The sequence below is a fragment of the Cyprinodon variegatus genome, unplaced genomic scaffold, assembly GCF_000732505.1.
Source record: "Cyprinodon variegatus isolate N-32 unplaced genomic scaffold, C_variegatus-1.0 Scaffold521, whole genome shotgun sequence".
NCBI lineage: Eukaryota > Metazoa > Chordata > Actinopteri > Cyprinodontiformes > Cyprinodontidae > Cyprinodon > Cyprinodon variegatus.
Genome location: NW_015150974.1, coordinates 330,181 through 341,145, shown reverse-complemented (window position 1 = coordinate 341,145; position 10,965 = coordinate 330,181). Strand labels below are relative to the sequence as shown.

At 35.2% G+C, this 10,965-nt stretch overlaps 1 protein-coding gene across 1 annotated transcript in view; it reads right to left on the bottom strand.

Moving 5' to 3' along the window:
- net1 (neuroepithelial cell transforming 1) overlaps positions 1-9,548 on the bottom strand; it is a 20,918-nt gene extending 11,370 nt beyond the window's left edge. The window contains exons 1-9 of the mRNA XM_015391030.1: positions 9,403-9,548; positions 6,627-6,693; positions 6,050-6,109; positions 1,632-1,739; positions 1,390-1,557; positions 1,248-1,310; positions 1,070-1,166; positions 909-985; positions 567-824 (exon numbers count right to left, since the gene is read on the bottom strand). Coding sequence (XP_015246516.1) covers positions 567-824; positions 909-985; positions 1,070-1,166; positions 1,248-1,310; positions 1,390-1,557; positions 1,632-1,739; positions 6,050-6,109; positions 6,627-6,693; positions 9,403-9,548 — 1,044 coding nt within the window. The remainder of the gene's footprint in view (positions 1-566; positions 825-908; positions 986-1,069; positions 1,167-1,247; positions 1,311-1,389; positions 1,558-1,631; positions 1,740-6,049; positions 6,110-6,626; positions 6,694-9,402) is intronic.
- Positions 9,549-10,965: the final 1,417 nt, after the last annotated feature.

Genomic DNA, 10,965 nt, shown 5'->3' with positions numbered 1-10,965 from the left:
GTGCTTGCGTGCTCGCGTTCTCGTCAAGTCCGATCTACCAGCGTTCTCGCCAAGAACGGACTTGATGAGAACGCGAGTACGTACTTGCTTCTCACCCCAAGCTTCAGGAATCATTTGACAAATCTTCTGGTCAGTTTGTAGATTTTATCCTAACAACTGCTTTTATTCCCTGTATACTTGATTTCTTTTTATGGGAAAGAAGTGTTACCCTGCTTCTGTAACTCGTTATGTTGTTTGAAAACCAAATATGTGTCTAAGATTATATAAAATAGCAGTTATGTTTAGTGTAATTTGAATAAATAATTAGATTCTTGACATGGAGAAACATTTATGAGCAAATCAGACCCTCAGCATCATGCTACCACCACCGTGTTTGACAACGTCCTCTTCATTTTTTGCTAAAAGTAAAGCGCAGGTAAAGGCCTTAACATACTGTCTGCACAAATCAAATAACGATTTGATTACCTAATTAGTTGAAGTATATTATAATAATTGGTTAAGGACACATCAAAGTTTACTGCAAACCACAAATTGATGTCAAATCAGAGTAAACGAAGAAAACGTACGGCTCTCTCCAGACTGGCGACATCTGGGTGATCAGGAGGAGTGTGTCTGAGGATCTCCCTCAACAGCAGAGGATACTTCACCAGACGTGAACGTGGGATGTCCAGGAAGCTCCACAGATCCAACTTCCTGCTGAAAGGCGACTCCAGACAGCGCTGCAGGAAGTCCTGCACCCGCTTGTCCTGTTTTTTCTGATCCAGCAGAGCTTTGGCTGCGAGCTGGTTGCTGCAGTAGTTTTTATAAGCATTCAGGCCAGGCAGCTGAACACAGACAAAGGGACATTTAGTTTCGATTCACTGAAATGTCATATATCTTACATTAAGTTTTCCTTTTTGCATGCATACCCAGTCTATTACTATCTGTCCAATCTGAGCTACCGTTCCATCAGGGCCGGTTCCTTCTGTGAGCTTCATGAGTAAGTCTGCAGATAAAAGAAAGATCGTCAGCAAGAACTGCGAGAAACAAGCAGGACTTTAAAAGAAAAGGCTGATTAGCTGCAGCTTACACTCATGGAGGGGAATGTATGCGTCCAGATCACCAAAAATGTGGGCCAGTTCCTCCTGGGTCATGATGGAGAGCTTGAGCATTGGATCATGGTATGCCTGAATGCAGGAAACACCATTTGGGATTTTAAAAACTAATTGTTTAACTTCTCTGTCTGAATTTACGGGAAGTTTCCAAACCTTTCGTGCGAGTTGCAGGTCCTCGATGAGGTCCTGCTCACCCCGGAAAAGCTCATGAATTGCCTGCAGGATAAACATCAGTCACATATTACTCCTCCTCTGCGGTTCTGTTCTTGGTTCTCCTCATATCAAGTCACACTACCTCTTGTCTTTTGATTTCCTTAGCAGAGAAAGCCCTCTTCTGGTGGACATCCAGCGTCTCTGACCACAGAGTGCTGTTCCTGCGTTTGGTGGGGGTCGGACCCGAGGCCTTGCTGACGGCTTTGAGAGTCGTTCCGGGTGACTTCCCATCCCCACGTACAGACATAGACTGAGGAAAAGTGTGGGAGTGTCTAGATTATGTCTGATGTTTTAAGGTAAACATGACAATGGGTCAATGCTTACCTGAATGGACTGGCCGAAGCGCCGCACAGCTCCGTTTTTGGATGGGGACATCAGGTTGACGAGGGATGAAACTTTGGCCAGGGATCGCACCCTCTTATTATTGGGCTCCTGAAAAATGATTTCACCACTATAAGGTTTGTTTACTCATAATTAGATCATGTTAGGGCTGATGCTATTAAGATGTATAATTCCTCCAAAAAATCTTAAGAAATGTTTTTACTCACAATATAAGGAAAAAAAAATCTTTCTGGTTAAGCTTTGTTCACAGTTTTTAAATAATATAATAATAAAATTTTTTTTCTAATAGGGTTTTTTTTATCTAAACCTCCTGTATGACTCAGAAACTTGTTAAATTTCCCTAAAACTGAGTAAGATTCGTTGGGAAAATGCATTTATAAGTCTATGCCCCAGTTTAGTAGGTTCCACTTATGATAGATTCACCAAATCTTCCCTTTCAGCGCCACCTGCTGACTGTTGTTTGGTGTTGTCTATGGATTGAGTGAGCGAAAAAAAGGGCCATCTGATTTAAAAGTTTATTCAAACAAGAGCCTAAGTAACCTGGAACCAAAACACCTCCTCATGCTGGCCACGCTGCTGTAGAATAAGATTCTTTAATTAGAAGGCGGGACTTTCCATCATCCCTAGTATTAGTAGTAAACCTCACAGTGGAGGGACCAAGGCTGGCTCCTAAGAAACACTTAGATCAAACGTCTTTAAAATTATGGAACAGATTCCATCCATCCATCCATTTTCTTACACGCTTAATCCCAAGTTGGGTCGTGAGGGGTGCTGGTGCCTATCTCCAGCTTTCTACGGGCGAGAGGCGGAGTACAACCTGGACAGGTTGCCAGTCCATCGCAGGGCAACACAGAGAGACAAACAACCATTCACACACTCACACCTAAGGAGAATTTAGAGAAGCCAATCAACCTAACAGTAATGTTTTTGGACTGTGGGAGGAAGCCAGAGTACCCAGAGAGACCCCAAGTATACCCGGAACCTTCTTGCTGCTGAATAGACTCATTATATGGAATTTGAAATCTATATTACCTCTTAATTTTTGATTAAAAATAAAAATAGCAGTGTCGCTGTTTTTCCGTGGGGTTAAATTTTGAAGTAAATCTGTGTCGCTGGGATTTGAATTAAAAATGCTACTGAAATTTAAATGTTGTATGTTTGTACTTACTGTTTCAGTGTTAAAATATATTCAGAACACATTTTTGACCTACACAAAAATTCATTGTCATTATTTCTACAAAGTTGAAATTTTATTTATTTTCTCTTAAAGCTAAAAATTTGCATTACTATTTCAAAGTGATTATATTTTCAATACTTATTTTTCAGTTTAATGAAGAGAAAAATAATGACAATTAATTTTTTTAGGTCAAAAATGTGTTCTGAATATATTTTAACACTGAAACAGTACAAACATACAACATTTAAATTTCAGTGGCATTTCTAATTCAAATCCCAGCGACACAGATTTACTTCCATAGTTAAATAAAATAAACTCTGGTTAAAGATCTTTATCTGTCTTTTTACAGCTTGAGGCCAAAAAGCCGTGTTTAAATGAGCCTGCATAAATGAAGCCACTATTGAAGCATCCAACACATTGTTGGTTCACTCAGACATTAAAATCCATCAATGTGAAGGATTATAAACTAGGTGTTGATGTGGAAAGTCAAAGCTAAGCCACGTTATCTTATTATGAACTTGCATAATCCACAAAATAATCTTAATACTACGTATATATTTTTTTAGTACGTTAGGATTTCTATATGTTCCTCAAACAAATTCATTTGAAGATTAGCAGGTTAATTATGACTAGATCATTAGATCTAAGGCCTTTCTTTTTAGGTGCCACCATAACAGCCACTTAAAAGTCTTATAAATAGACCCAATTCATGTTTTCTATAAGAAAATTTTTAAAATGTAAAAAAATTTTCAGAATGCGAGGCTCTTCTGCCACATCCAGAATATATCTTTTTAAGATGCTTGCTTTTTTAAAAGTCGTTAAAGTAATTTATAAAGTAATTTATAATTTAATACTATTATATTATCTGAATTATTAATAATGTTTATGTTTTCTTTCTTTTTTTGTCTTCTTTGGTGTGTTTATTGTAAAGCGCTTTGACCAACTCTGTTAAAAAATGTTTGAGAAATTTGACTTTATTCCATTAGCAAGACTGCATAAAAACTCTGCTTCGCTGACTGAGGTTTACAGGGCGGGAAAACCTGGATGGATTTGGATTTTTTTATGCAGGAAAACGATTCTGGAAGCAGGATTTGAACGACTCAATTTTCAGAAAAAGATTCAGATGGTGCGTTGGACCCATTTGTAACTGAAAGCAGAATGCAGGTCAGACCAAGTTTAGCAGTTCCTGTAGCACCATTAAACAGGAAAGACATGTTAGTTCCTTCCTGTTAGGACAATACTCATCTTGTCATGCAGACTCTTCAAAAGTTTAAACACTTATTAACTTACATCCGTCTACAAATGGGGTTTGTGGAACCGCCTAGAAGCTCTATCAAACATTTTTTGCAACAACGCCTCTATTTTCTTTCCTTCTATCTATTTTCCTTTCTTTCCACAGTATGATAATTATAAGGTCATGTTGCTGCTGTTTCTAAATTGTAAGTCTTCTCAAGTGGGTTTGAACCAAAAGCTTTTGACATGAAAAATTTATATTTATCTCTTATTTTCCTCTGTACAGGATATCTTAAGCTATTTAACTATTAGTGCAATTCAATCATATATTTATTTTGTGATTAAAGCATGCCTGTGAAATTTGCCAAAAATCAAATTGACCATTTTTATTGATAACCAAAATCTTTTTATGAAAAATGTTATGAAAAATTCCAGGGTTATGTTGTTTTCATGGCCTTTAGTGCTTTCTAGCCCAGAGTAGATCATTGAGGGACTTTACTGTTGCATGGAAGAGTGCTTCTTATAGTTTGCTTGTATGGATCTGCGAGCTAGCTGCAACTCTCTCTGCCCATCTTTATTATTCCTCTAGTAAACTGGCTTATTTTCTTCAATTTTCTATACAGCTGTACTTTTTAATCACATTTCTGCAACAAGGAAAAATGAATTGGTGTGGAACTAGAGTTAGATGGAAAACAAAAAACCCCTCTGGAAGTCACAAAAAAACATGTTTTCAGGCAGTTTTCTTGTTTTGAACAAATTTGCATGGGAATATTTTAGGGCTGAAAAAAATACTTCGATTAATCATGATTAATCGATTATTGAAATTATCTTAATCTAATTAAGTGATCAATTAATCCTGAATTGGAGTAAAAAGACTCTTAAACATGCCTTTAGCTCCCAGAGCAACCCACTTAGAGCAGTAATTATACCAAAATTGTAAAAAAAGAGAAAAAAATGTAAACACATTGCATTTAAGTTAAAAAACGTTCTCATTCATCATTATGCTCTGTTCAGAACACCTCAAGTGGAACATTTTTAGTTTCACCCATTTTAAATCCTGCTAAAAATCTTCTTTAAGGAATGTTTTGCTAACCAATTATTAAGTGATTAATCTAAAAAATAAGTGACAGATTAATCAAGTAGTAAAATGATCATTAATTGCAGCCCTAGAAAATTTGCTTTGTATTTGTAAAGAGTTTTTTTTTCTTCTTCTAGAAATAAGAGAAGCATTACTAGTAGTATCATTAGGAGGGATTTTGCACATAGCCTGAATATTTGGTTTGTTAAAACAATCAGCGGCACTTTAGTTGCTTTTTTTTGGGCCCAAAAGACAAAGGCAAAAAAAAATAAAAATAAAACTTTGATCAGTTTATATTTGTATGACAAACAAAAGCCAAACTCTCAGTAAATCCTGCCAAAGTCATTTTTGTTCACCATTATGTCTTTCTGTTGTTCACCCATCTAGTAGAATGGATTATCAAATCAGAAAGGAAGCTCTATATGTGATTGCTAATAAATGGGTTTTTCAAAAAAATGCTTCCTTATGATTTTGAATCTTATGCCGTTATGCTTTTAGTTTAACATACTCAATAAATCTTTTAAGAAAGCCCTTCTATGTAACAGAATAATAATAAAAAAAAGTTTTCAACTCTTGTTTCAAGTACTTCTACACTTGTTAGTACTTTTTTGGAAAGGTAACCTAGCAGCTTTAAATTAATCATTACTCTACTGACTTTCAACCTAAAGATATAGCTTAAAAAAGCACCAAAATATTGGTAAACAGCAATGTAATGTTGATGGTTTCCTCTTTATATTTTCCTGAGACACACTGGTTTTACAGTTCCACACTGCAGCAGGATAATCCCGAGCTCATACACATAATTGTCTGTGTCGAGAATCTGAGTCATGCAGTGGGATTACGCTGTGCTGGAAGGAGTCATTCATCTGCTGCTCAGTCTATATGCAATAAGCACAGAGGACGTTCGCTCACCTTAAGGTCAAAGCTGGAAAGACTGACCGTGTCATCCTCCTTCTCTTTGCGCTTTCTTTTCTAAAACAGGAGGATAAAAGATTAAACCATTTATTTTCTGACACTCGCTCCAAACTTCACAGAAAGAAATCCAAAACCAAAGTTGCAAAGTATCTATAAATTTGATGCAACAACAGACTTCAGGGTAGCTGTAGAATTTATGCCACACACAGATGCAAAATGGAGATTCTGACAAAAAACCCACCATATTTGAAAAAAAATCTGTAATGTATGCATGATTTCTCTTCCGATTTATAAGCATGTGCTACCTTGTTTCGGTCTAAACATGAAATCCAATAAATACACTCGTTGAGTGCCGGAAATCCTTCTGTAAGGCATTGTGAATCCTTTCTAACAGCTCTAAATGCCATTTACAACTTTATTTCTATCACTAATTGCATTTTAAGCTGCTCACTTTATGTTAGAAAAAATTAGCAAAACTGATTTTAAAGATCAAATATTTTATTTTGAGGTTCAATTAGGAAGAAAAATCATAAAATATATGATCAAAAGTGGCAGTGCTATCGGATGAACTCACTAGACTGAAGTCCCACGGTGTGCCTGGAGCGAGGAAAGTGAACGAGCTGCCTCTCTGCAGCGGCGGCCTGCAAGAAAACACGAAAATAATTTCAAACTGCAAAGAAGTAAAGATCAGCAGATTACGTTCAGCTCAACTGGCCCAATAAAGAGGGAGGGACACACACTATATTCAAACTCTCCCATTTTTTACTGCAGTAGAAATAAAGAGGTTATTTTCTAGAAATGTTCCACTCAGATATGTTAAATCAGTCTGAAATATGGAGGATACTGTCAGGTGACTGGGATAAATGTTCAGCTCCTGACTGAACAGTGAAGCCATAGAGTGTCGGGATTCACAGAGGGGGGGACATAAAGGCCAGCTGAACAAACGGAGCCAGTCTTATGCTTGTGTTCATCACATGAGGACATTTTATGAAGATTCTCATTTGGCTTTTGTTTCAGCTGAGGAATCTAGTTTGACTTTTATAGATTTCTTTTTCTGTTTTATTTTATTGGTGTTTTTATCTGCTTATGTAACTTTTTCAATTCATTTTTCAAGGTTGATTTTTTTACTTTATAAGAAATTCTATTAAACAGCTATTAGCGTGCTAAAGAAAAAAAGAAAACCTTGATTTCACCTTTTATTTAGCACATTGCTCAAAGGTTTTAACCATTACACATTGGAACGCTGCTACATAAAATCTCTTATCTATGGTTCAGTTGCAGATGGGGTCAAACTGTTGATTGCTGCTGCAAAAAAATTATTTGTTTTATTAACCCAATATTATTTACAGATACACTGATAAGGCTTTTCCTGGCTGATACAGACCTTCAATTTTCTTTTGATGGTTCATATTTTGACTGATTCAAACTAGTTGGAGTTTTCTTTTATTCAGGGCCTGCATCACAAATACAACAATAACACAAAAAATACTAACTTATGTGCAACAAAGAGTTGCCTTCCTTTTATCAGAGGTGTCAAGTAACGAAGTACAAATACTTTGTTACTCTACTTAAGTACACTTTACTCCATTACTTATTTTTCTTCCTACTTCTGACTTCTACTCATTACATTTTCACACAAGTATCTGTACTTTATATTCCTTACATTTCTAAAACAAACGTTACTCGTTTCTAAATAGTCGAAAAAATAAGCTTTCAATTCATATAGTGGCATCTGGCTGCTTTTTTTTAAGGTTACTTTATACTTTTATACTTTCAGTAGTTTTTGAATTACATTCTTTTTTACTTTCACTTGAGTAAAGAGGTCAAGTTGATACTGTGTGTTCAGGAGCAGTTTTTAAACTACAGTATCTATACTTCTATTTAGGTAACAAATGTGTTTACTTTTGACTGTCGATCACTAACAGATCATGAGAAAGTTGGTCAATCTCGAATAATTACAACTTTTATAAGTTTTACAAAAATAAGATTATTTAATTCCTTGTATGGACACTGAAATAAAATGAGCAGCTTTTATATTTATTATCATTATTATTATTTTTTAACAGTGTCCTGTCTGGCGATGTGGCAATAAGAATAATTGTGTTGATGCCAAAAACAGCCCAACAGATTATGTTTTCACAAGTGGAGCAGAACGGCTATCACTGTGGTGTTCCGCTTGATTTATGCATATAAATTGCTTTATTATAACTCATGCAGGGAGTTTTACAGATTTCATTGATACTGCAATGTAAGTAGAACAGGAAAGGAAAAGAAAAGGAGAAAAGATGAAAGAAAAAGGAGATAACGATTTTCTGATCAAAGAAGCATTTTATTTTTCAAAAAAATCAGCCACCAAAGAAAATACCGTCTAGAGAGGATGTGCAGAACAGCTCATTTATCCTGGATTCGTAGAGGAGAAACTACAGGGATGTTCTCATTTTATTATTACTCTTCTTATTCATTTATCTTTATTTTGGTCCATTTAATATTTTTAAAAACTTAATTTCCATCACACTTTCCAAATGAAACATCCAGAGAAGCGCTATCTCCTGTCATGATGAGTTTAATAAAATCTACAGCCTCCTAGAGGGTCTGAACTGTTTAGCCGTTTTGCCAATTGTAAGATTGATTGTAACTAATAACATAATGAATGAAGCTTTTTAATCCTTAGCCATTTACAAAATATTCATACACAGTGTATATTATTGCATATGTTTCAATTGCACTGGTTGCTGTATCAGTGCCAGTAATAGCTTATTAGTTCCCCATTGTTTATTTTACTTGAACTGCAGAGAATAATTAATGGGCAAAGTTGCGAAATTCTTTGTTTAAAGTATATTTAAGATGCAAGTATTTTAGTAGGGCTCATTCAGCTTTACTTCAATTCTCTAAAAATCACCAGAATATAGAAAATAATGTATAAAGTAAGAAAAATGTTCCACATAACTACAGACCAATTATTGTTACTTAGTATCATTTACTGTGCTATAAAAATTCCACATTTTGCCACTTTGTTTCAGTTAAATCCTCTGAAAACCTCCAACCTATAACTGCACCTATCTTCATCTAACCCTGACAGGGTTTCCTGTTCAAACTATTTCAAAATCTCACCCCAAGGTTTGGTGAAAACAGTGCTTTGATACTCACTTTTATATCCAACTCCTGGTTATTATATGGCAATTAAGTGGAATCTATGACGTACGAGGTGCACCTGAATGCACCATCTGCCAGTTAAAACCATCTCGACGAGTTCGGGTTATTATATCTTAATAAACCGTATTTTTACCGACGCATCGTATTATAAGTTGCAAGCAGGCGGAGAGCAGGTGGTTTATTTGGAAGCAGCTTACTTCTTGGAGTTGTTTCTCCGCAGTCTTGGCGGGGACGGCTCCGCGGCGCTGATGACACTGCAAATGGACGTCCTCGATGAAATCCTCCGTAGTTTCTTCCTGGGGTTTTCCGCCGTCACTCCGTAAACTTCCTCATTTTCTTCCATTTTGCAAGTCGATTCTTTTAAAATTATGCGGTACTAATATTTATTAATAACGTTATGGTAAAATAATGAGCCCAGATGTTTAAAAAAAGTCCCTTTAGGTGTACAAAGAAAACAAGGAATCAATGACAACACTCAAAGAAGACGGCGGAAGTTTGAATATGGCGGATTATTGGAAAGGGACCAATGAGGAGCTTTGCTCCGCCCACCACAAGCTAAGGGGGAGGAGCAAGCGTTGAACGGTACCAGGTGACATTGGTAAAAAAAAAATTCAAAATTCAACTATCTTTATATTTAAATGTTTATATTTATGATAACTTATACGAGATTAAATGAATAATGTCGATTTTCTTTTTGAATTTAATGCTTAGATTCCTGGAAAAAAAAAGACCAAAACAGACTTTTTCTATTTTTATCTATTTATTTTCTTTTGCAAGAAATCTTTTTCAGACACCTGAAGGATAAGTACTATATGTGTTGATGCAGAACAGAGAGCTACATCCAGTTTAACATCTTTTAGCTTCCCTATTGCAGATCTTCTTTATCTAATCTCTATATTATTTTTACGTTTTCCTTTCATATTTACACTGTCCATAGTTTTTAAGAACATATAGTACAATTTATTGTCTTGGTCAAGGATAAAGAGTGGATATGCATGAATTAACTTTAAAATACCACAGAAAATCAGGAAAAAGACTGATGAATATCACTTTAAAAAGATTTAACTAAAGTCTGGCTCTTTGAAAATGAAAATTTACTATAAAATTTTTCATTTTTTGCATATTATAAATTTCTTCTTAAGAAAATTAAAATACAGTCAGACGAATACAGCTGTAAATGTTTCTACAGTTCTTTTATCTTATATATAATATTGAAGCCAGGTATTCACTTTTCTGACAATAAATCGGTCCAAAATCTTAGTTAAAGATTGGCTTTCATCTCTAAAACTATTTTACTTCACAAAAAAAAGAAGAAATTTAGAGGGACCCTTTTTTTTCAAATGTTTTATCTATTTATTTTCAAACACATATGTTTATATGGAGTAAGAAAAACAATTAAACACCATGAGAATGACAAACATCATATCAGGAAAGAGGTCTCAGAGTTGACTGTCTGAAGATCCAAAACTTACAGAAAAGAAAGTCACATTTAAAAAATACTTTACTTAGTGTTTCAGACCAGCCCTGCAGTCCGATTAACTAAAATTTAATTGTTTGACCATAATGGCCAGTTTTATATTTGGAGGATAAGGAGGACGACATAGGAGCCTGAGTTCACGATCCAAATGGTTATGTGGAAATACTGAAAAAAAAAAAATCAATAAATAAAGGCAAGTTTCCTAAGTTTAATACCAATTAGCATTCTTAATGGACAAAAAAACAAACAAAAAAGAAAAACAACCCAAGACATTGATTATGAA